Source organism: Triturus cristatus, chromosome 9, assembly GCF_964204655.1.
Source record: "Triturus cristatus chromosome 9, aTriCri1.1, whole genome shotgun sequence".
NCBI lineage: Eukaryota > Metazoa > Chordata > Amphibia > Caudata > Salamandridae > Triturus > Triturus cristatus.
Window position 1 is genome coordinate 413,456,555 of NC_140592.1, and position 26,900 is coordinate 413,483,454.

At 45.6% G+C, this 26,900-nt stretch overlaps 1 protein-coding gene across 1 annotated transcript in view; it reads right to left on the minus strand.

Moving 5' to 3' along the window:
- AXL (AXL receptor tyrosine kinase) overlaps window positions 1–24,154 on the minus strand; it is a 247,585-nt gene extending 223,431 nt beyond the window's left edge. Inside the window, exon 1 of the mRNA XM_085625286.1 lies at window positions 23,549–24,154. Within this exon, the coding sequence (XP_085481412.1) occupies window positions 23,549–23,627 (79 nt within the window). The 5' untranslated portion in view covers window positions 23,628–24,154. The remainder of the gene's footprint in view (window positions 1–23,548) is intronic.
- Between the last annotated feature and the right edge of the window lie 2,746 nt (window positions 24,155–26,900).

Sequence of the window (26,900 nt, forward strand, 5' to 3'; positions counted from 1 at the left end):
AAAAAGATAAAGTACTTCCAAATGCTGACTTGGTGGAGTGTGGTAACTGCAGAACAGCACAATAAGACGCCAATGCACTTCCTAACCAATGGGGCCTCTGCTATGAAATAGCGGCCGAAGAGTTAGGCTCTTTCTGATTGGACAATGTGTGGTTCTTCTTCGCGTCAATTCTCCACTATGGTGGAAAACCTGAGCTGTCATCATTATAGGAAGTAGGGGCTGTTTAATTGCATAGAGCTGTCTTTGGAAGATGGTCTCATCAAAATTGAGGAAAGAAATGACTATTACACATTTCAATCTTAAAATATCTAATTCTTACATTTTCTACCTATTCCTTTAAGTTCTTTTAGGTTAAACTTAGCTGTTTACACCAGATGTAGTTCAAATATAAATGTTTAGGAGGTTGCATCCCACAGCGTCTCAGCTCGTGTTTAATTTCCAAGTTTTTTTCAAGTAAGTGTGCTTTTTTATCCCACACAAAATCCAAACTTGCAGAACCCCAGACAGCTTTGTTCAATCAGCTTGAATTGCTGGTGAGCATCTTCGTCTACTCCCCCTTCCGACCCCCTCCGGCTGCTTCAAAGGGGCGCATCCTCTGAAAACGGGAAGGGGACATTCCCGAGCATGGGAACCGAGGCCTTGGCTGGCTTCCACCCGCGGATAACCGTCTGATATACGGTCACCTCAAAGCCACTTCCTAATTCCCTAATCTCTGGGCCTCCGCGTGAATCCTGCGTCCTACGGGCTGGTCTGGGGAGCCGGGGCCGATTGACCTGACCGTGGGAGGAACAAACAGAAGCCAGCCAGAGCCTCTGCAAGGCCGCGAGGGCTGGCACGCAAGACGACCGACCGTGCTCCAACCCCACAGCCGGTATAGAGCCTTACTGGGCAATTTACCTGTCCTCAGTGGTTGTGAGGAGAGGAACGCAGGGAGTCCTAAGGGTTATAATTATTTACTAAAGTTTTCGGCGGGCGTGTGCGTAGCGCAACGCGATATTTGGCATCCATATACTACGCATTGTAAATGTCCACAGGCGAAGCGTAACTTTGTGTAGCTCTGCGTGAGCACCCGCGCAATTGTTAGTAAACATGCCACTAAATACGACCCTCCCCCGTTTGGGAGCGACCATTCCCATTTTAGCGCTATAAGGCATATTAATGGAAACATGTTCGACCAAAATGCTTTTAACATAACATTTAGACAACAAAGGAGCTCATTTTTAATTTGATATTCTTTCATTTTTTCCCTTCAAGGAACTGTCTTTACCCAGGAACTGCATATATGGAGCTGGGGGTCAAACGGCGTTGCTCATGCGCAGCATCCGGCTCTTGAACTGTGTAATCTTAGCAGGTGGCATATCTTCAAAGAGCTCCACACTGTAGTGTCCAATCTGGCATCTTTGCATCAAATCCCCGCAGTGCTGGCACCTGGGCCCTTCATTCTGCACAGAGATCTCTGCTACGGCCCTGCACCCCCTCACCCTTCAGAATACAAAGGCAGACTGTTTTCATGACTCTCTGTCTACGGAGTGGGAAACCAGAGTTGACAGAAGAGCCCCCATGCCGCACAGCCTCGGCACTTGAATTATGGGACAGGGGAGGATCAAATTATGCGGCAGAGTTCATTAAATTATGCAGCAAGAAAAGGCAAATTATGCGTCGTAGTGCGGCACGTTTCGTGGCAGTGTTACTGAATTATTTTGTCTTTTTTCCTCCTCATGTTAACAATGTCTGGGCAAAGCCTCTACCTCATTAGTGACAGTTTAACACTCCAACACCACACTAGGCAACTGTTGCACAAGGCCTTCCACGTGTTGCAGCGTTTTTACTACCCTTTGATCTGCTTGAGCTATAAACATTTTTTTGGGTAGATTTTTCAAATTATGCAGCAGACGACAGATTACCTTTTAAATGTGTCACATCCATAATTATGCGGAAAAACACACACAAAGTGTCTGCTTGCAAAACCTTTTGCAACAGGACAGTGTACGCTGTCTGCTAGACTCGACCTAAAACAGGCTCCATGTTGTTGTTACACTACTTCTCTTCTCCTGAAATTCCGAGTATTCAAATTAAAAAGATTTGAACAAAACAATCCTATAATTCCAAAATGTTCTTCTTTGAAATGTTGTCCTATTGCAGAGGTACCTGGTTTCCATATCTTGAATCCACGCATTATACAGCTGCCTGGCTTGTGTTTCCTTGCTATGAGCCTTGCCTGTGACTAGAAACTGTGTCTTTGTCCTGCTGGGCAAATCTTGAATTCTGTGATTACAGGCAGGTGGTCGGCAGGGGAGGCCATCTTGGGATGACATGGCCGCCCTGGCCCTCCCACTTGAAACTCAGTCCCTTCCTATGCTCTGCACAATCCTTCAAAGAAACCCCCCATTAAGCTTGTGTTGTCCAGTGCTTGCCACCTCCTGCTCGTCACAGGACATGCCTTGCAGGATTATCTGGTTAATATGGATCTCTGGAAGGAAACATTCACCCCCTGTCTCGCTGTCTGATGTTGGTGGATGTGTCCTCTTACATATCACCTGTGGAGATATTATATCTTCAGCAAAGACATGGCCTTTCCATCCTTTCTTCTGACTCAGATGTGTGAGATTTTACGCCAAATCCCTTCAAATTCACTTTATTCGAATGTCAAAGTCAGTCATAAAAGGCGACCATAAGAGATTCTAAAAACATACATGACAATCATTAGCATCAATATAAAGAAACATTAACTGAAATCAAGACTTTTCCGGAAAAACACAGCTGCCTTAAGAAAACTGCTTACTCTAAAACAGACATCACTACTTGGCAATGATCGTAGAAACTTAAGGGCGACTTTAAATTGTAGGATTTAAAAAGAGGTAATAGATAAGGTATCCTAAAAGGTTTTATATGACGAGCAAAATATCATAAAGTTCAATTAAGATTGAGTGGCGACATTGTCACACACACATTTCTTATCAGTTAAACCACCATAATGACGCCAAATCACTTAATTATCCTCATACCTTAAACTGTAAATATTCATATTTTTTACCTGGTGCAACCCTAGGCCCCAAGCTGACTATATTTGTACCAGTACATGTGAAATAAATAATGTTCTTGAGGCCGCATTAGACCAGTGGCGGCTCTTCCGCTAAGGTGGAGGATCGTCGCCCTACTGCTTTTTTGCAGTGAAACAAAGGAAATTAAATGATAATAACTTGTGTTATTATCATTTTATTTTCTCCTATTTATGCAGCTTGGCGTGAATGGGCATGGGAAGGGGAGGAGTGGTAGGCAACACCCTCCTAAGTGCGCAATGACTGCTTGGCCTGCCCTCTTGGGCCGCCAAAAACAGTCTTGCGCCCTTCGCATGTTCTCCATGCAGGCAGCATCGCAACCTATGTGGAGAACATGCCCATGCCTCTAGTCAGAGTCTGAGCGTTGAAACACGGTGCTCAGACCAATCACAACGCTGACAAGGCAGCATTGTAATTGGCTGATGGTGAGCCTGGGTGTGCTTCTTGTGGCTGAGCGAGGGAGGACTACGGAGGAGAGACACCGCAAGGAAGCGGTGGAAAGGTACGTTTTTATTCTATTTGTTCATACCCACTTTCCCCGCATACACCCCCTCCCGCTTCCACCCCCTACCTCTGATCCGTGCCAGCCGCCGCTGCATTAGACAGGAGTCATCAGTTTTAAACACCCGTTTCACCCTTTTACACTGTGTAATCTTAAATAAGCTATGAGCAGGGCCACTGGAATTATGAGATTTTGCAGCAGTGACGTTATCTGCATAATTATGGATTTCCAGAAATTGCTACATAATCAGTCTTGTGCAGCGTTGCCTTGCAGATTTTTTTTTTAATTGTTCCTAGCTCAAAATGTTCAAAAGTTACTGAAACATTGCAATGCAGTGGAAGGCCAATTCACAAAGGTTGACTCTGTACCTTTCGGTCTCTTATTGCTTTTTAGGTCTCACCTGACCCAGCGCATGCGCTGGTCTGGCAAGACTTATTGAGAGGGCTCCAAAACGGGCTACCAGGCCAGCCTAGAGCTACAGTGCATGTGCACGGGCGCGCGCGCCGCGTTTTACCGTGATTATTTTCACTTTTGCGACCGCAAGGCCGCTTTGATGTTTGATCGCAATCACAATCGCGATCACTTTCACTTTCGCGGCTGCTTGGCATAGCCAATAGGTCTCGCTTTTGGGACCTTATAAGTATTTAGTTATGCAACTGTTGCATGGCTAAACACTTATAAGGTCCCAAAGGCGAGGCCTATTGCCTATGCCAATGCTTGTTTTGGATGTTACACCGGTACTAATGAGTTGAAACCTATGCCCAGACAGAGTGTAAACATGACAAAAAAATGAAGTGATACTATCACAAAAGTGCAGCATTATGCAGCATAATTTGAATTCACTTGCAGCATCATTTAGTCAACATTGCTGCATAATTTGGCCCACCCCTGCCCCATAAATCCACCGGCCCTAGCTATGAGTGCCTTATCAACAACACAGCTGCAAAAGGGGTTGGAGTGCATTTAAGATGAACTGTGAGACAAAGGCTCCCATTCCAAGAAGGAGGGTGGGAATGAGGCATTTACCGCACCAGCTAAATCCCAACAAGACACAGTGATGTATTTATTGGGCATGATAAATCCTTTCGAGTGCGAATTTTTACTTGGAAAAGGAGGCATAATGTGTGGAATTATATTCGCACCCCACTCAAGTCTGCACAGATCCATATTTGCCCGGCAGCAGTAGTGGCCGGTACGGATTGGGAGTGGCGCGGGTGGGTGCGGGGTGATGTAATAAAAACAAAATAATAAAGCTTGAAAACGTACCTTGTCGCAGCTCTCTCACACGTCGTCCTAGTCTCTCCTCTCCGGGGCCAGAACAGGAAGCAGCCAGGCTCCCTCCCATGACCAATCACAATGCTGCAATGCAGGGTTGTGATTGGTCTAAGCGCAGTGGATCGGCGCTCAGCCATGGAATGGGGCCTGGGCATGTTCTCCATGCAGGCTGTAATGCAGCCTGCATGGAGAACATGCGCAGTGAGCATTACTGTTTTGGACGGCCCCAGACGGCCAGCCAAACAGTCATTGCGCACCTGGAGTGGGAAAACCACTCCTCTCCTGCTCTGAGAGCAGACCTGCCTGCCCGACAAAGTAGCACAGCAGGAACAAATTCAACGATAATAACCTCGAGTTATTATCATTGTATTTCTTCTTTCTTTCACTGCTTTTCAGCAGTGGGGCGACGCTCCTCCCCCTTAACGGAGGACCCGCCACTGCCCGGCATTTTATCCCAAATAAATGAGAGCAGGTTTAGCCTGCTCAAATTAAACTTGATAATCATAGAAAGGAGGGGTGGCAGGAAGATGGAAAAGAGAGACCATTTAAGATGAAAGGGGGAAGAGAGGCAACAGGAAATGAGAAAAGAATGATGACGGAGCTGTGTAAATTGAGTGGGCGTCTCCAAAACACAATTACCTCGCCAGACAGAGCCATAGTGCATTGACAGTAGCCGGCATTACATTACTTTTTAACCTTTTCCCACAGGGCCTGCAAGCGGGTGTCCAATGCCTTTCTCTGTGTGCTAGGAGCAAACCACATATGTCAGGGTCTCATGTCATCCTGAAAAATGCTTCATGCCTTCACATTCTCCAGCTCTAAATGGCCTCAGAATGTGCCGTCTACTCAGGATTCAGGCCCACTAGACATTGATGCTGCCACATCATAATGACATGCTGTGCTCCATCACTGTCAAAGAGTCTCACACTCCCTTCCTGTGGAAGTGATGACATCATTATCTGTCCAAGCATTGGTGTGACAATGAAGTTTTGCACTGCGCAAGACGTCATGGCCAGAGTAGCTGCTACCTGCTGAAAAACGCTCCAACACCTCCCCAGGCGTAGCAAGCGCGATATAAAAGCAAACACTTCCCCCTTCTATCCCTCTGCTATCCCTTTTCAATCCATATAACAGGCTAACATGTCCCCTGCTCAAATTAATTTCATATTTCCCTATACTAGTTCACCACTAATCCATTTTGTGTTTCAGAGTGATGTGCTACTCGCCGAAAAGCGCTTTAACACCTCATCAAGATGGCAAGCGCTGTATAAATGCAACCCCTTCCCTCTTCTATCCCTTCACTATCCTTTTTCAATCCAAATAACAGACTAACATGTCCACTGCTCAAATTAATTTCCTATTTCCCTAAACAAATTCACCACAAATCCTTTTTGGGTTCCAGAGTAGCGTGCTGCTCGCTGAAAAGGGCGCTTCGACGCCTCGTCAGGGGTGGTAAGCGCTATATAAATTACATTACAATTACAATATGGCACTGCAGGTGCCTTTTTGAAACAGCAAATATGTGAACACAGTATGAAAATCCATGGAACTAACCCAAATACAAAGACTTTTAAAGCTTCAGTGGGTGGATGAATTATCTAAACAGGAAGCATTTTAGTTCATTTAAGGGAAAAAAGCTTCTATATTACCAGCACCATTTAGGAGGAACTGGCTTAACAACACTCAGTTATGTTTACTGAAGGGGTTTTTGGTTTCACTTCTGCAGTAAGCGGATGCCACTCAGGGTTATTGCCTTTCAATGAAGTAAAACTAGATATTGCAAGTTTGCAATGCTCAGCTTCTGGTCATCTCCCCGCCCAGAAGAGCTGCCCCAGAAGAGATGGTTTTCCTGCTGTTGCACGGATTTGGAGAACAGCACATCTTTCTGCGTCTTACCACGAATCCCCTCGCTTATCCGAGCCGGGGCCTGCTAACTTGTATCGTGTGTTTTTCCTCAAGGACCGGCGGATCCTGCAACAGCGATTCCTGACTGCTGAGGTCATGACGGCAGCAGCTTGGCCATGTCTCTGCTCATGAGTCCCCCAGGAAGTGCGCACACCCCACCCTACTGTGCCGTCACTGGCGGAACGTACCAAGGGAGAGGAGACATGTCAACAAATCCATGTTTGGACAGACGTGTTTCCTGAAAGTCTGGAGCCTCCTGTCTCTGTAGGAGTTGGTAATTGGCCTCTTTTATAATGTTATTTGTGGGCCTCTCTGAGGCTCTAGAGTCACTGTTCCAAATGCCCAGCTGCTCGCTTCAAGCCCCACTGGCGGTCGCTGTAGTCAGGAGGATGGGACCAGATAGAGTTTACAAATCCCTGGTGGCGATGGTGGGCCACCCCAGGGCTGTGGCGGAGTTACAGGGCGCTCAGAAAACAGGCCGGTACCAAGGGTACCTCTGCGCGGCACCATAGGGGGTGCCTGAGCCAAATCCGAGGAGCCTCAGGGGAGGGTCCTGGAAGCCCTGTCGGCGCCCCGCTAGTCCTGCGGGCGGTTGTGGGCCTGAACAACCGGGGGTTTGCTATGCGACGCTCCGCCCTGAAAGGGGCGTGAGTAGAAATTACCAACGGCACGTGATCCTGTAAAAGAATCACCTGGACGGCAGCAAAGGCGGGGTTCGCCCCAGCGCTGCCCGGCTCATCAGGCGGGTAGGCGGCCCAGTTGGTTGCCTGCCCTTGGATCGCCCGTAAGATAACCCACCCATTACATATTGGAATGTGTAATAAACCTGCAGCAAACTTTCCCCAACCTAACAGTCTGTGTGTGTGTTATTTGGGTATGTATTCTGGGGGAGGGGAGACTGAGGGGTGCCTATGGCGATACTATGAAGGCAGCAGCTTGGCCATGTCTCTGCTCATGAGTCCCCCATGAAGTGCGCACACCCCACCCTACTGTGCCGCCACTGGCGGAACGTACCAAGGGAGAGGAGACATGTCAACAAATCCATGTTTGGACAGACGTGTTTCCTGAAAGTCTGGAGCCTCCTGTCTCTGTAGGAGTTGGTAATTGGCCTCTTTTATAATGTTATTTGTGGGCCTCTCTGAGGCTCTAGAGTCACTGTTCCAAATGCCCGGCTGCTCGCTTCAAGCCCCACTGGAGGTCACTGTAGTCAGGAGGATGAGACCAGATAGAGTTTACAAATTGGATAGGGACTCGGGTCCTCGCGAAGGAAGCCTTGCTACTTTGCTCCTGCTCATCATATTCCAGCCTGGCCTGTGATTTGTTCCCCAGTGGACTTGTCCATATGGGACGTTTTTCATGTTTTGAAGGCCTTCACCAGCAGAGCACCAGGCTCTGATGGCCAGGGAGCTGGGAGGCTACTGCCCTTTACAACGCAAACTATGCGGAGACTGTTGGTGGCATTTGGTTTTGAGCTCAAGGTCAGATGCCTCTTTATCTGCTCAACAAATGAACCCTACCTTTTTTTTTAAGACAAACTCTCTTCAGACCTACATCACTGGAGTCTGTTTGCACCCAGTGTAAGTGGTTTTGTATTGTGTGAATGTGCCATGATATGTGGCCGGGAGACCATGTGCATGCTAAGGTGAATATTGTACAAAATGGGGTCCTGCTTGTGGTGGTCCTTTTGCTATGTGTGGACCTAAGTACTTGCACGCTGGTGATCCCTTGGGCTCTGGCTCGGAGAACCTGGTAAATATGCTGATAGGCTGGGGAGTTTATGTACGTTTCCGGCCAGACCAAGATCTCTTCCCAGCACACGTGTCTGAGCTCCTGCCCAATCACCATGTTGTAATGCATGTCATCTAGCAACAGAGAGAACTGGTCCAGGGGATCTTCCTTGTCTATCCCGGAAATACAAAACTGACAAGTCAGAGCATCCTCTACTAAAGAGGAAATTGTCCAGATTGTCTGCCTTGGTTCTTCCTGAAATCCAGGACCTGACAAGCTAATGTGCCACCTAGAAACAGAAAGAATCGGTCCAGATGATCTGTCTATTATTTCCCTGAAATGAAATACAGAAACTGACAATTTGATGCCTGCTCTGTTTCCTGATTGGTTAAAGCAAAGGAAGAACGTCTGCTGAGATACACTCAATTGGAGTTGACTACCATTTAAATAATCAAAGCTATTTTGGGTTTTGATTGGCCCTGGCTTCCTGACATTACCTTACAAACTAGGATAAATAATGATGTCCTAATGCAAAATAGCCCAGAGGGAAGTGTGCCGCTGTTTCTCTCAATGCTAGGACCAAGGCTAGGACTCTGGAAGGATCTCTGCTCTTGAGACCTCTTGAGACCTATCCTAGTGGAGTCTGAACTGCCCAATGTGGAGAGGGGCAGGTGCTTTGGGACTTAGAAGACCATGCTGTTTCAACATTGAAAACACACACAATTAATGAACTTTGGAGACCAAGTTTTGGAACAGCAAAACTTTTTGAGTGGAGTTGCTAGCACTCATGAGTTGATCTTTGATAACACAATATTGTGTATACTTGAATATAAATCATACATATAGTGTGTGCCAGAGGGATTCGTATGACTTTATCATGAAGACAAAGAGCAAGGCCCAATGAACTGTGTCTGTCATCACAAGGAAGTGAGCTGCTAGGAACTACATAGATCATGCAGCTTAGCTGTTCTGAACTGAACCGTGGATCTCAATGACACAAAAACCAAGGCGGTCATGGATGTGAACAAAGTATTAATGGATTATACATTTTTTGGCCTGGCTTATTCCATAACTCACCTCATACCATACCTGAATTTGTGGGAGCCCTTATCACATCATTCATTCCCTTTCCAACAGGCATTTGTGTGTATTTCCTCTTCATCATAAGCAGTGTTCTGTCGGGCTAAGACTAGTCAACCTGATTTCAAACCCATCTGAACCAACTTGAACCCTTTACACCATCGCAGAGAAATAAATGTGCCTCTATGGTTCCACGCCTGGCAAAGATGGCCTATCACTTTTCACATTGATTAGTACTAGAGACATGGCCCATTTTGAACTCTGGAACCTAAAAGCCGGAGTTCAGAGGCTTGGAGTTGCAGCAGTCTTAGTTGGGCTCCAGTTGCCCTCAATAACAAAGTACATTATCCAGCAGTAAAGGAGCACTCGAACACTCCTGGATTTTCAAATACTGGTTTAATAGGATAAGTAGGTCCTCTCCAACACGTTTCAGCCGTAGCCTTGATCACAGTATGAGATAGGAACTGACAAGACCATTACATACATACAGTCAACAGCATAGAAAAAGGACAACAATGTAGTGCTAGTGAAACCCATAGGCCAAGAGCGGCCACCATTTTAGCAAGTCCAATGGATCCTCATATGCTAGTGGCTGTAACTTAGGCAACATTATGCCAATACTGTCCTGATGAGGTTTGTCCAGTTATACATAGACAAAAATGATGTATAGAGTAATAGATCTAAAAACCATGTGTAAATATTCTGCAACATATACAACAAATAGCGATTCTGTGTTACAGCACCGCAATGTACCCATGTGCATTGCGCAGTGATACCAACAAAAACTGATACAGGCACACAATAAATAAGAAAAAGAAGTGAATGTGGCATGCATGATAACATAATACCCGAAAAAGTGGTACTGAACCGTGATACCACCCTAAACAATGATGGCTTGTGGGATACGTAGTGCATATTGACTACTATTAGAATTAGCATGCTGCCAAAGTGCCACCAATCTATAATAGGTAATGTACAAACTGAGCATGAGACACACAATAACTTTTTTGAGAAAAATGTGGCATATGTAAAATTATGTGATATATGCAAAGGCCAGTGGTTCAGTGTTACGGTGCTGCATTGTACCCATATGCACAGCACAAATGTATAACGTTACAACGCACACATTTACAACGCATGCCTTTACAACACAGTTTTTACATCGCAACATCCATTACAACTCATGATTTTACATCGCATGCCATCACAACGCATTTTTAGAAACTACATCACAACGCATTATACCATTACAACGCATACCATTACATTGCATTTAAGGTAATGTTGGATAGTGTAGGGGTAAAAAATACTATTCCCACTTCAGTGAGTGCAACAGTAGGGTGAGTGTTGGATAGTGTAGGGGTAAAAATACTATTCCTACTCCAGTGAGTGCAACAGTAGAGTAAGTGTTGAATAGAGTAGAGGTAAACATTACTATTCCCACTCCAGTGAGTGCAACAGTAGGGTAAGTGTTGGATAGTGTAAGGGTAAAAACTATGTGTTGTAATGTATGGGTTGTAGTGACATGCATTGTAATGACATGCGTTGTAGTGACATGCAATGTAATGGCTGCGTTGTAATGGCATGCGATATAAAGGATGTTGTGTTGTAATGACTGCGTTGTAAAGGCAGTGTGATGTAATGACTGCGTTGTAAAGGTTGTTTCCCGCATAGCACAGTGGTGTCGACAACTACTGATGAAGTTACATAATAAATAAATTGGAAGTGAATGTGGCATGCATCATATCAGAATACATACAAGGGTGGTACTCAACCATAATACCGCAATCTACTCTAATGGCTTGTGGGACACATAGTCCGAATTGACTACTTAAAATTAGCATGCCACATAAATGCCACCAATCTGTGGTAAGTAATGTATGGATTGGGCGTATGCATCCATTGTACGTAAAACTCAGATCTATAAAAACATGGTGCATGTGGCATCCATAGGCAAGGGTACTAGCCTTTGGTAGGCACAAGTTTCTGGTATTGCTGGAGTAAACAGGATTGTGCAGAACTCCTTATAAAATACTACCAAGTGGGCTAGTGTGTACAGCGTAAACTAAACAAATGATATCTGGTCCAGCCGTGTACATGTAAGATCCAACATGAATCCTAGCTAGCAAACCTCACCCAAACACATGTCCTGTGGGTTACGGTGCCCCGCTGCTTACCATGGTTATCAAGAGTATACATCCAAAGAGTAAAATCTGAAAACATGGTTCCATGTCCATAATAACCTAATGCGCAATCCTGCCCTAGTGGGCTAAAGTGCTTTACAGTTGTGTGGAGATGTCAACACTAGTTGGTATAGTTCTGCCCATGTGGGCTATTGTATCACACATGCGCTCATAAGGTGATTACTGCTAAGGTGACATGAACAAAGAAAGTGAAGTGCCCAGCTGGCTACTCTCAGACTCATTCAGTGTGCATACCTAATATATTTGGATTCCAGTACCCTCAGTTTGTGTTCATTGTTGCCACCCCTAACATCAGGAAGGATGGCATCTATAACATACATTATATATGTATATATATTGCATTAGTATGTGATTCACTAGGATAACAGTGGTAAGTGAAGGGGTCTAACATCTAACGGCAGAAATGTCTCACATTGGCTATGCCAGCTTCCCGCTTGTCCACCCGACACCAGGAACCGGGCTGTGGTGACCTGGCTATCGCTGTAAAGCAGCCTGCAGTACCCATCCAGACTTAAATTAACACTGCCATTGCAAATATTTTACCTTACAGACTTCAGTAAGTGTCATGCCGTGACTGTTCACTAGATGTCACTGATCCTCAAGTGCTATTCTTTTCTTCTGAGTGTCAGTTTGTGACATACTATGACCATCCACTGGGTGTCACTGTTGTAGTGGAATCTGATTTCTAACTGCAGGACCTCAGCCAATACTATTTTGCAACTGGTGAAAGTGGGGCACGCTCCTACAAGCAACCAGTCTGCACTGCCAGTGGCAATCTTTTCTGTCCAAATAACGAAACTGTGGACACTTTTTCCAGGTACATTACATTGATATACTTTGATTCACCTGTCACCAGCAGGAGTCACTGTTACACCAGTGTCTGTCTGCTCCTAGGCTAAAATGTGTTTTGTCACCTGCTGCAAGCATTACTCCTAACCTGAAAAAATGGGGCAGAACTCACAATGACTACATGAAAAAAAATATTTACACACTTCATGTTCAGGTGGAGATATATCATCACTTTGCTCTGAGTTTTCATCACAAAAGTGATGCAAACTGGTGAAAAGTGTAGAATTAGGATTTTTTTTCCAGTACAAAGCTTGTTAGGCACCAGAATGTAGCTGTAAACAAACACAAAGTAGTGCTATGTGCTTTTTTGTGTCAAGTTGGTTTACCATGGGTGGTATATGGGCATTTCCATGTCACCACTGATAGATTTTAATGCAAAGCTATACCTATTAAAAGAGATAGCTAGGGTTTTGCCCCCAAAATGTATGCTTCCTTTTTATAATCGTAACTTTGGAGAAAAGTTTTCTGTTCTCCAAACTTTACTAACTTTGCATGTATGCTGCGATGTACAGTACACATGCAAACGTGGAAACTTTTTTAACATAGTCTGAGCATAGTATTTTGTACTTGAAGTGTACTCTTTGAGACAAAATCTACACTGGACATTCAGCACACAACCTGGCACTATGATGCAAGGGTCTGTTCAAAGCATAAGTCTGCCTATGGAATGCCAGCGCTATGGGAGAGGGAAATAGTGCCACATCTAAGTAGATATGGAGCTGTTTCTCTCTCTCGCTTTGACATAAAGCAGCACAGCTACTTTGGTGGCTGCGCTGCATCAAGTTTAATAAACCTGCCCCTTAGTTTCAGATCTCATTTGCATTCTTCTTATAGTGCCCTCTCCCCCTCAAATCCCGAAAGGAACTCCCCTACAAGGCTAGGTAGAGCGAAGTGCAGATTTATAGAAAAATCTGATCCCTTTCACTAAGTCCTCAAACATACTGACAATGCAACTCAAGAGTTCCTCTTTTTCGCCTCTGGAACACACACACTTCCAGAGGAAGGGACATATAAATAATGGAAGCCTGGATAAAACAATGCCATGATGCCCCATCCCAATATGATGATATGTAGGGGTGTACATCATATAATTGTACCTAATCACATGACATTTAGGGAAAATGACACAAATTATGCATAATTACTTGAAATGCAAATATGACACCTCACGATATATTTTCGAAAAAAATGTGTTCCCGTGTTCATCGCATAAAAAATTGCGCCAATAAACATAAGTACCACAAGCAACAACCAGTTGCCTTCTGGTCATTTGCATTGTTCCCATGCTCCTGCACTGTAACTTTGCTGTGAGCACAGAGGGCCTGATTATGACTACAGCAGTCCGATGCACCGCTGAAACCATAGTGATGATGCGGGCACCGCAGCACCAGCGGTCCAACTGCCCTATTATGAGTTGAGCAGTCAGACCGCCATTGGACCGCTGCTACAGCTAGGGATCCGCGATCCCTGGCAGTCTTGCAGTGGTCTGAGGCCCGCAATATGTTGGTGGTGCCACTGCGGCACTGCCAAGCATATTACAAGTTTCCTCACTGCCACAGTTTTCATGGCAGTGAGCCTACCATGAAAACTGTGGCAGTGAGGAAACTAAGGGGCCTCTACAGGGCCCCCTGTTGCCTCAAGGCCTGGATATGCATGCTGGGGGGCACATGGAGAGCTAAGCAGCAGCCCTTGCAGGTAAGAGAGGTGGGGCCAGATTTGGGGAGGATTCAACAGATGACTACAAGAGAAAATTAAATAAATTTCCCTCGTCGTCATCTGTCAAAATCTCCCCACCCGGCCCCACCGATTTTACCTTTGCAGGCCGCTGCTGGGTGTGCCCCCCTGTCTATATGCACCCAGGGCTCGAGTCGGGGTACCACGCGGGTGGACGGCGTCCCCCCACTTATTTTACCAGGTTTTTAACGGGTGGATGCCGTCCCCCCTGCCCAAAAGCTGGACTTCACTCTTTGGCCTCTCTGGAGCGAGATCAGAGCTTATTCAGAACGTCTGTCTACCTGCATTCACTGCGGGGGGATTAAACGCAGCCTCCGCGAGGTAGGGTGCAGACCACCTTTCATCTAAAGGCATATGAATACCCATGGGATTCCTGTTGTGACGTCACTTCCGGTGACAGCGTCCCCCCACTTCTTTTTTTAGGACTTGTGCCCTGTATGCACCCCCTGTTCCTGCACAGCATGGACTGCACAGTCCATGCCTTGCAGGAACGTGCTTTGGCGTTCCCATTGCGGCGCCTTTCTAAAGCTCTCCACCTGGGACCCCCAAAGCAATGCCCGCCAGACCAGGAGAAAACTCCCAATTTGGCAGGCGGTCGGCCGACGGCTTTGGCGGTGTGGCAGCTGGGCGCTGGCATGGCAGCCCTCTGCCACACCGCCAAAGTCGTAATCAGGTCCAGAGTATTTATGTGAAGTAAGGCAATAGCGTAATTTCAGGAATTTCCCAGGAAGTGTAAGGCAAAATTATACGAATTATCCAAACATAATTTACATTTTGTCAGGGCTTAATGCAATGTGACTTCTTATGGGAACCAGGGGATGGAGCAATGCAAAGTGGACGCAGGTGTGCACAAAACGAGCACCAAGAGCGGGGAGAACACTGCCCTGGCTTTCGTTAAAGATTCTTGTGGTATATCGCAAGCTCGAGGAAACAGGGAAGCCTTAAATATCAAATAATGCAATCGCCCGCCTCTCTGCACCGTTCAGACTCTATGGTTTATGATTCTTTGTCTCTGTTGACTATCTTCTAAGACATCGTTTGGTACCGTACATCTATGGCCCTTGTTTTGGAATAAAAGGTGAGCACCTTTATTCCGTTTGCACATTCTGTCCAGGGCACCGCTATGAGCTCACTCTTTGGCACCTGGGCTGTGCTCACATCTGGGACGCATTAGGAGGGGAAAGCGCACGTCCCAGATTGGAAACAGTCCATCAGCACCGCGCCTCACTTCAGCTTGTCATGACAGTGCGTCAGGGGGGCTTTCATTAACCTAATGTCTCCAACCCCTCCTAACCGAGGGGAACGCTAAAGAGCGTAGCTCAAGGCGTCGCTATCGTAACTAGTGGGGAAGTTCTTGATACATGCCCTATCTCCTCACTATCAGAATGTCTATAATGTTTTTGTATATGTGCTTTATGTATCGCATAGATACTGCGATGTCACTACTTCTGGGCGCTTTGATACGGGTATATTCAGAAATGTATCACCGTGTAGCGCCTAGTTTCCATCCACGTCTGCCAGCAGACACCGTCTTTCGGCATCTACAGGATCACACCATCTGTGGGTGATCGCTCTGCATTACTCCTCTCAGCTTCTCGGCGCTAAGGTGTCGAGTTGAGGGATTCGGGACTTAATATGGAATTCAGACGTCAACCTTTCTTGTACTTTGATGCACTGTTTCCATGACTACAGCGCCTTGATACACGATGACTTGGCCGTTACCGCTACGTGGACAACGTATTTTTTGCGAAAGAAGAACTGCTGTTTAAATTGTGACCGGCCGAGGGCTGTAAACAAACAGAAATTATCCTCTTTGGGCCTTTCAGGAACGGAGCAATCTGAAAATGCTCATGTGGTGTCAAATGACTCCATAGAGACGTATTTTCCAGAGTCCCAGTTCATTCACTCATTCGCCCACCCTTATTTATTTATCGGTTCCTTCTTTTATTAATTCACGCATGCGTCAGAATGTGTAGCAACCCATCCACTCACCACGAGCATTCATCCTCTCATGTATATTCACTAGTTCATTTATTGATTCACTAACTCACCCACTCACGCATTCTTTCACCTTGTCACTCGTCCAGCGCGCGCACCCCTTCGGCCCTGACATGATGGACAGATTCCAGGAGAGAATCACATTTTATCATTCACACAATACAAGGGGCACGAGATAAACCCTCGCAGATTATCCCGTCTCCAGGGAGTCTGGCCGGCGTCCCAGGGCGGGTGTCGAGCAACAGCAGAGTCCAATGCGGCTCTTGGATTGGTCCCTGGCCCGAAGCGTCACCTCCCGGTAGAGTCACCTGAAGTCCAGATAGGAGTGGGGTATTATCCATTCACAGTCCAGGGAATGTGTGAGCACCAGCAAATGGCCCTCCCTAGCTGCCTAATCTTGATTCCACCTCACGTTCGTACCACAAGCATGTAAAAGACAGGGCCTTCTATATGAAGGCCTTGTGGCACGTTTGCGCTGCTGTTAAGTCACTTTTCGTGAGGCAGTGGCGGCGTAAACAATGTTCCACGTTATATTTACAAAGTGACGGATCTAGCCAGGTGTGTCCAGCTTGTAAAGCCCTGCGCAATATTATACCTGCGTCAGGTATAATGTATGTAGGGTGGGCGTTCCCCCACAAGAAAGCCTTGTAGAAGTGTTTCAGTGAAATCTATGAGATTTCACTGCAGCACTTCTAGAATGGCAATGCGTCAAAACCTCACGTCTGCCTCATGGCAGGCACAAGGGTGGCACAGGCCTTTCCCCAACCATTGCTGGAGTTGTGTCATGCTTGCAACACAACTCCAGCAATGCGTGACTACATGGAGCAGCATACATTAAATAAAGTACATCCATCTTGTCGCAAGGAGGGCACAGTGAAATCTGTTGAATCGCTGTTTTGTGGAGAAGTGTGGCTCAATGGTTAGAGCGGCAGACCCTGATGCAGAGGTCTGGCCTGGGACCAGGGTTCAATTCCCCGCCTCAGCGGGTCTTGGGCTCAAAATTCCACAGACCTGACAATTCTCGCCTCGGTGCCTATTCCAATCATGGAGTCCCACTCTGCAACTCTGGGCAATAGCTTGCTTAATCTCCACAACGGCCCCCAGGAGTGGACACCTCACAGGGAAAGCCAAGATGGGTTCCACAGCGGTATTCGTACAAGCACCTTGAGACCCTTGCGGGTGAGTAGTGCGCTATACAAGTATCAATTTACAATTTGTCGCAGTGATGCAACAGTTTTCAGAAATGAGGCCCATAGCATTTATCAGGTTTCAAAGGGCCCTTCGAGACTCTGGGCCCCGGTGACACCATACCTGCGGCCAGTGCTTGAAGTGGAAAAATAGAAGTGCAGGTACTCTGTACCAAAGTACCTACTTGTTTCTGAGAAGTGCCGGTACGCTCCAAACAAAAGTATTATGTTTTTCTTGGGAAGTGCAGGTACTCTCCCTCTCAAAACAAAAAAGTGCTGGTACTCAGTACCGGCCCATTGAAAGCACTTCCTGCGGCACCAGTGGTAGCTATGCCCCTGTTAGTCACTGTGTCCTAATATTTCTCTTCCTTCTGCTGTCCCTTTTTGCTTTCTTACTCTGGGTCAAAGTCTGATGACATCATCAGACTTTGACCCAGTAAGAAAGCAATTAAAAATGTTCAAAACCAGCCCGCCCCCTTTTCTCCTTGAGCTATCTCTTTCTGTCCATCCTTTTTCTCTCTCTCCTCTCTCTCTCTCTTCCCCTCTCTGATCGCTTTCTCTCTACCTTCGTACTCCTTCCTCTCTCTGGGTTGAAGCCTCACCATGTATGCGTTAAAGATCCGCAGGGAGCTGAAAAAAGTGGCAGAGGCATCAGGGCGGACTTGGGCTTCCAAAACCGGCCCCAACTGCTCCAGCCTACCGGGCAAACGCCTGGTCGAATAAAAGGCCTACATGTTAACTTGCCCTGACAAAATGATGGGGTAGAAAATTCCAAAGTCTGATTTTACCACCAAATGAATAAAAGCAAAATGTAGAAATCCAACAACCAGTTTGCACAGCGTCAGTATATTGTGAGGCATTCGTAATCAGGCTGACGGTTGATGTAACTTGCATAAAGTCACAAGGATCAGTGGATGAGATGGGACTCCAGCACCAGATTCCCTCACTGAATTAGTAAATGAGGCAGGTGCATGCATCAGAGAATCAAAAAACACAACCCCACCTCTATTAGAGAAGCAGTTAGACCATTGCTGGGAGGGAAGGATGGATGTGTTTCCAGGGAAACACATGATTGTGATGGACTCTTGCCGCAAATACACACACATCAGGCGTAAAGCCAGTGATTAATTTGCGATGGTGGCTTCCAGTGCTCAGCTCCGGCACTTAATTGCCAACATTGTCACTTATGACAGTCTGCCACATAGTGGCACTGTTTGTCAAATTTGGAGACCATCACAACAACAGTTGTTTACTAATTCAATATACATTAAAAATTACTAATACCTACCGCCAAAGCCATTCTTATACGTTTGGGGGCCTGGAGTAGTGAGAATTGTCACACTTGTACATGTGTGAAGGTTAGTAGTTTGGTTGTTACTGTAATTGGCAGAACTGACAGTGGTAATGGGCAGCACATGCAGAAGGGGCCTCCAGATGAGGCCCCTGGCACATTTATTTTTTTGGTGTGCAAATTAAGCACTGTGTAACGCAACTGTCGGGAGGCCTGAGTGTGAAAGCAAATAGTGCACAATCTGACATGGGCATGGCTTTGCAGCACTATCTGCAGTTTGCGTGCTTTTCATTCAATGCTCCCAGGCTTTCATCATCTGAGGGCTTCTAGCGCTAGCAAACTAAACGTGTATTGTTGTTACCTGAAAAAAGGAAGTTTTGGAGGTGACTTATAAAAGAATGTAAATGGGCCCTCTGTGCCCCTTCTGAGTCCCTGGAAATGGCCTTAACTGAGGTGGAGTGAACCCCTCACACCCCTGGACCCCGGTGTCATTGTACCTGTTGCACTACTGATAGCTACACCCCCCAGCCGCGGTCGGTAGTAGGAGTAACTGCAGGGCGGTGACGTGGGGAGGGGGAGGGGCAGGGTGGGGGGTAGTAAACTATGGATTACGGATGTTTACAGGTAAGTTAACATATAAATTAATAAAACAAATTTTGTTGCGTGCACTGCATCGCTTTTGGGGATGCAGTGCACGCAATGAAATTTGTTTTATTAATTTATATGTTAACTTACCTGTAAACCTCTGTAATCCATAGTTTACTATCCCCCACCCTGCCCCTCCCCCTCCCCACGTCACCGTCCTGCAGTTACTCCTACTACCGACCGCGGCTGTTTAAACTTCTTTAAAAGGGACATTTGAGGCAACGTTAAAAATACCAGTTATTCTTACACCCAAACACAGCAATGGGGCGTGCTTACGAACCTACCAGGGGAGAACCGAACCCTAGCAGAAAGGCTGCTATTATACAGATACTCATGCATTTTCATGAAACATTGGAGGGCTTTCAGACCAGCCTTGCTGTATTACCCCATTTGCCTGCTGAGTTGCAAGTGGAGCAACATGCGTATCTGGAATCTTGTGAAACTTGCTTTACAAAGGAGACTAAACATGCACAGACTACAAGGCCCATAATGCCAAGTGCTAAAAGAAATGTGAAATGCACCTGCAAGTTCTTAGCCGGCTTGTGAGAGTGCGCACTCCATCCTCGTGTTTGATACATCTCACAGCCACATAGCTGTCAAGTTTCCCCAGGTCCATGCGTGACTACCTAGGCCAGTCCCGGTTTTAATGAGAATTCTGGGACTTGTAGTACTGTTTTTACACTTCGTTAACTAAGACTACAATCCCCAGAATTATAAGAAAAAAACGTGACTGGACTAACTAGCGATGCATGGACCCTGGATAACTTGCCAACTGTGCATCAGCAACAACTACCTACGCTAAGGATGTTATTATGACTAGGCTTGGGCAGGATTTCAAATATGCCGGTAATCGGAGTCATTTCGGTAATTCCACATTACTCTATGACACAGAATTATCGCTAACTACTCAATGCACGCGTAATTTGGGACAAAAAATACCACATCGAGAGCACATTAGCCAGCGAGAGCAGCCGCTCGTGCTTACAAATCATGTTCTGCTGCATTTAGCGCTATTTCTTAGTGCAAATACGCAACCTAACATCCATTTTGAAGGCGAGGGTGCATTTTGAGCTAAGAAAATAAAGCTAAGGCTAAGTGCCGGGAGTAAGTTGGGGGAAAAAATCATACCCCAAAAGCCCATTGAGCGAGTGCTCGCACCCGCTCACCAATTGCATTCTGCTGCATTTAGCGCTATTTCCTAGCACACAATTGCATCCTCACATTCATTTTGGATGCGGGGGAGCATTTACACGCTAAGAAATAAAGCAAAATGCAGAATTACTCTTCTTGCGTAGTTCAGCTGATTTTTTAAGTAATTCTACCTGAGTACACTACACAGAATTACATGAGTTACGCCCACCCCTAATGCCGACCCATCCTTTAATGATGCGTGCTTGGGGGTTGAAGCCTCTTATGACATGCCAAATTAAGGGCCCTTTATAGAGGGGCGGCAATACTTGGTGCCAAATTGAGACACTGATCAGATTGTGTTCATATATAAATGGGATTGGCCAGCACGAAATATGATTATTAAGGGTCCAACTAGGTACACGCTGATGTAGGAAGGGCAATAGGTCAGTACAGACATGGGAAATAATTTTACTCCCAGTACTAAGCGTTCTCCACCCAACTTTAATGGAAAATGTCTAGGAAGGGTGCTACTTCGCCCCAGGCACTTGGGTGAAACTGAGGGATCATGTATGTACCCCTCGAGCAATTTAAATCCGTATCCTGGTCCCTGGTAAATAGGGCTTAATTTGAGCCACTGGTTTCCGTTGCTCAACAACTGCACCTAAATATCAACACCGGCGCTTGTGGTAGTCTGCCACACGGTGGCGCTGTCTCAGATGCCCACACCAACAGCCAATTGTTCATTCGATAAATACAATTAAAAATGACAATAGCCTGCCGCCCAAAACATTCTTATAGCTTTGGAACACTCTGAATTGTCACACTTGTGGGAGTGTGATGGTTAGTAGTTTTGTAGTTACTATCACTGGCAGTAGGTGTGGTGCAAGCTGCAGTTGTCTCCTGACGGGAGCCCTGGCCCGTATTTATTTACAATGTAAGCACTGCTGGTATCAATCCCCTGCTCGACTCAAGCCCTCCGCCCCTTGGGCCGAGGTCCCCGCTGTGTAAACATTCCGAACACCATGAAAGAGAGAGATGAGCCGCGCGCGCGCTTGGCATCTCGCCTGCTTTGTGCTAGCGCCTTGCCAGGTTTCTTAAACTACGTTTTTAGGCGCTGTTATTTTCCTGTAAAGATCTATTTGTTCCCAAGCGAGGAATGAATGAGTCGTTTTCGTTTACTGACCGAACTGTCGACTGGGTAACAAGCAGACGGGAGAAAAAAAACCTGCTTTCCAGGTTCATCAAATCGAGTGACCCTGTCCCTGAGCAATCTTTCCGTGTCAGGTTCCACCAAATTCAGGCGCTAAGAAAAAACGCACCGTTCATTTTCTAAAGCTGACAATCAGACACCGGACCTAGATCAATAACTTCAAGGAGTTTCATAGCTACCCTCCATAACCATCAGCTTTGTGCTGACCTAGGTCAAAGTTGGCGCTTTTCAAACATTATCTGAGTCCCAGTAACATTATATTCAAACATACTTATTACGTAGCACTTCCACGTACATCATAGAACTTCATCCAGATACAATTGGAAGCATAAAGGTAAACACATTGACATATCACATTTTTATTGCACCAATAATATCCTAAAAACATATGTAGCAAACTGAATCAATCCTAGTATACCTCAATGTCATAACAGCTTAAAAAAAATCTATTAAAATAACATGTTCATCAGATAAAAGTTGTGAAGACAGAACAGCGGCTCACACATGTGAGAATATTCTAAAATCATATATAACAAAAGGAATCAATCCTAGTATATCTCAATCTCAAACATTTTTTAAGAAATGTATACTACTTTAAAAATCATGTGTTCATCAGATAAAAGCTGTAAAAACAGAGGAGCAGGCCGAACCGAACGTGTGAGAAGTTCAGAGGTTTCAACAATGCAATAATGAACATTCACTAGCCACATCAAGTCAATCTTTGTAGCGTTCTAGGCAGAAATATGCGTATTCTTGACCAGGGACACTTATTTTATCAACGTCCGACGAAAGAAATCGGATTTAGTCTCTTTTAAAATCGCTACGGCTCACGGGTTGTGCCCAGCGCTCATCCACAGGCACATTAACTCGCTGAGCAATTGTTCCATATTATGCCATGTGCCTATCTCACACACTCAGACCTCACTCACATCAGGTGAGCAGAGATCAGTGTGTCTGCTCAGCGCGCTTCTCGCACAGTGAACCTGGGCGACATTGTCAATGGCTTGTCATCAGCACCGATTGAATGAAAAGGTTCATGTCTCCTTAGGATGAAAAGCGGAGCCAGTCCACCAACGCTTAAATAAGCGATACCCAGGTTGTACATGCATTTCATCCACTCATTAAGACACTGGCCTGATGTACCAGCGCACCACAAGCCGTAAATCAATGCACAGCGCATGGATGGGTAGAGGGTGTTGGGGTGTGTTAGATCCCGAAAAAGCGGACGGAGGACGTTCACTGTGACATCTGCACTTGTAAGTGTGTTATGCAAAATAAAGGTGGAGGCTACTCTGTAAAGTCACTTTTTGAGCAAAAGGCACACATTTCATCTAGACTAGATGTCTCATACAATGGAGGGGCGAAACGGGGCACTTGCACTTCCAACCATTTGCACAATGGCATCACCAGTGGCATACCGGTGCCAGGTGCGGTTAGACGATCGGATGGTTCGAAGTGCCAGTACTCCCAGTGCTTGAAATGGAAAAATATAGAAGTGCAGGTACTGCTTGTTTCGGAGAAGTGCCGTACTCTCTAATTAAAAGTATTACGCCTGTCTTGAGAAGTGCCGGTACTCTCTCTCTCAAAATAAAAAAGTGCCTACTCCGTACCCAGCAGTACCAGTCCATTTAAAGCACTGAGTACTCCCATGCCCACTCACACTTACGCACGCTCCATGTACCAGCCGTACGGCTTGCGTGGTAACCTCTGAACAGAAAAGTGAACGCACCTTGATTAACCATTTACTCACCATGCTCGGCAGATGCTGGTCCCAGAGCGCACAGGAAAAGGAATATTCCAAGCGCTTTCCCCATGGCGAGGGTTTTCATCAGGTGCTGCCAGCCGAACCCTCGTCAGAGGGCTTCAAGAGTTCACTCACCAAAGTAAAGCCAGCAAAAGTGAAAACAGCTCACAAAATGTTGGCTTCCAAATAAACAGCTTTCCAAACATCAACTTCGAAAGTGTCAGGGGTTCCCGCACCACAACTGTCTGGGATCAGGGAAGGGGGGCTGCCCGGCTCCCTCAGAATACCAAGGAGAAGAAAAAATAATCCGAAAGCACCCTCTCCTGAAATCACAATTAAAAGTTGCTTTACGTGTCCATTTTCAGGACTCTCGTTAGCTCCGAAGTCCCAGCGAGGTGTCCCGCAAAGTTGAAAAAGTTTGGAAACTTCCTGCAGCAGAACTGTCTGCCCCTGCGGCTGAGACCAGACTGAGCTCCGGGCAGTCCGCCTTCTCCGAGCCCGCTCCCTTACACACCCACTCACTGTTGTGCTGAGATTGTCTGTCACAGTCGGGAACTCGTACTCTGTGCCACTCCCCCCTGACTCACTCACAATGTTGTGCTCACACCGTCTGACACAGTCAGGGTGAAAGGATGGAATGTCCCGGGCCTCATTAGCATACCCTTTCTGCGAATTCCTTTGTGGGCTCCTGAGGGTTAATTTAATCAGAAGAATGAGGAGGGGGCAGCGGGTGCAAGGGAGGGCGAAGAGGAGACACTTTTCTTAAAGCTGCAGAGCTGTGAAAGCAGAAGCTTTGTTCAACTTTTGAAACAAATCTCAGTTTTGACGCGCAAGTTACTTTAACCCCTAGATTTCCATTGAGTTGCTGCACTTGAAGGTTGCAAAATCTCACCGCCCCCAACAGAGCCTCTGCCTTTTTTTCCCAAGAAAAAAATCCAGCACTTTGAAGTGTTACATGTTAGCACTTTATAAAGCTTGTTTGACCACCTATCATTTTTTTAAGCCTCAAACTGACTGAAACCTAATCTCTGATCAGAAAGCTAAGCTTGGAATGCAAAACAGAATACAAATGATCAATCACCTTGAATAATGACGAATACTAAAACTCCGTCTCTTCCTATCTACTTAAAGGCAAGAAACAGATTAGTACAACAAGCATTCGCTAAGGCAGCACGTCACGTCTGGTGTTGGCTGGCAGCCTTTTGGGTTTGTACATGCATGTTTTGTATTTTTTCATGTTTTTCCCCAAATCTTTATTTTTGGGGATGCTGCCAGACCCTCATCAATCTAAAAACACAAAAAAGTAGCTAAAAGCAAAAGTGTTGTTTTGGTATAGTAGGCCTAAGCTTTCCTGTTTTCAGTTTCTATTTTCGGTAAATTCTGGTGGGGTTTTTTCAGTTTATTCGATACCTTAAAAAAACAGTGGTTATCAGTGGTTACACATTTTCATGCCATTAAAAACAACAGAAACTGTGTTTTTCCGGTGTTAATGGAACTTTAATATAATTTTAATTATTGCTTGCTTTCTGCACTTGATAGTGCATGTGTATAGATAGGGTGTACACAGGCTATATGAGGTCCAAATATACTTTTTACTGCACCAGAATGGACTACAAAGTCAATAGCATTCTTCATTAACTCTGAAGATTGTAAAGATGCTTTCAGCATACCATCTAGCAAGTGACAAGGATCTCTTACAGTGAGGAACTTAAGCTCAGGTATCGATTTTGACAGACCATCATACAACTGTTTCACAGATGTAGCGGAATTACTGCAAATACAAACAATATCAATTCAATCTTTATTGAACTAGGCAGCATCCCAAGTGACACTGCGTTCCATTTTTACCAAACGTCTGGTGTCATGTTTTCACCACTATCTCAGATGCTTGGTGAGAACATTCTTTTCGCATATACCTGTCCATACATCTTGCATTGAATGTTTAAAGCTTGGCGTGTTTGGCAATTCACTTGCAATCAATACAGACTCACTAGAAAAGGGGGCTGATGTATCAAAGGATTTCACCCATTATCTGTCTGTGGGTACATGTGATGGTAAATATTAGGAAAGATTCTTATGAAACAAGCCATTTTACCTATCAGTAAAATCAAATGTATCCAAAATATCAAATACGAATTTGATATTGCCCGATTCTCTACAGTTTATAAAATGACTAAATAAGACCTAAAACATGCTTCTAAACACTGCATCTTTAGACCGAAGACCACAAAACTGAAAAAAGCAGAAGGAAAAAAAAACAATGTTTTAGTGACATCCCTAAACAACAAAACTCAAGCAGAGTAATGTTAGCCCAGTCGTTCTTGATGCTACCTTGTGTAACAAAGTTACATTATATTGGCCCCTTCAGGAAGAAATTAAAATGTCTCTTTCACTCATCTTTTCCTTTCTTCGAATGGCACTTAGTTTGTGGTTGCAAAGGTGTTTTTTTCAGTGTTTATATGTTTACACCGATGATGACTATTTTCCTTTCGGTGGGGTTTTATCAGTTATTATAGGTTTAAACCTAAAACCAGATAGCCTAATGTAGGCCCTTGAGGGAACTACCTTGTGAGTGGGATGTGCTCCGTGTGAAAGGGCAAAATGCTGTTTCTCACAATGAAGTTAGCCAATGCCTGAAGTAGGCTGTCCTACTGCCCCATTCTGTATGCTGTAATAGGTGGAAGAAAATGTACACGACGCGGTAACAGATCAGTAGACGAAGAGGGCTGACTGAAAGTCCCTATAAGTAAGTAGAAAGCACATCTAATATTGGTAAAATCAGAAGATCTTGGTTAACGCCATACCTTATAATATTAGTAAAATCAAAAGGCTTTTGCTAATGCCAGAACTAAACAAAGAAGCTGACGCACATGTGTCCATCTGCATTTATCTCACACTCTCCTGCAATGCATCATACTAAGCTCAGGTACCTTTTCTTTACACCATGTTTGGAGTGGGGCTGGGCGAAGATGCACATTGGTTCCATCATCAGTATATATATTACAGGCGAGAACTGGAAGGTTTTTGTGTGTAGTATGAGGCAAGGTGTCCGTGTGACAATCTGAACTTTTGCGATGCTTTTTATCACAACAGCCCAATTTTCACAGTTTGAGAGTATCGATGATCTCTTGTAGCTGCCCCGTGCAACTATTCAGTGTGCGGTTACAGTGGCGGCCACGACTAACAAAGAGTGGTGCGGCGGGTGGGGGTAGCGCGGGGACGTGAGAGAGAGCGTGGGGGGAGACATGGAATGAGTAAATAGTAATTTAAAAAAATTACCTGACGCCGCCGGCCACCTCCTGCGTCACGTCACTCCTGCTGGCGACTTCCTGGGTCCCAGCAGCCCCTGGGACAGACT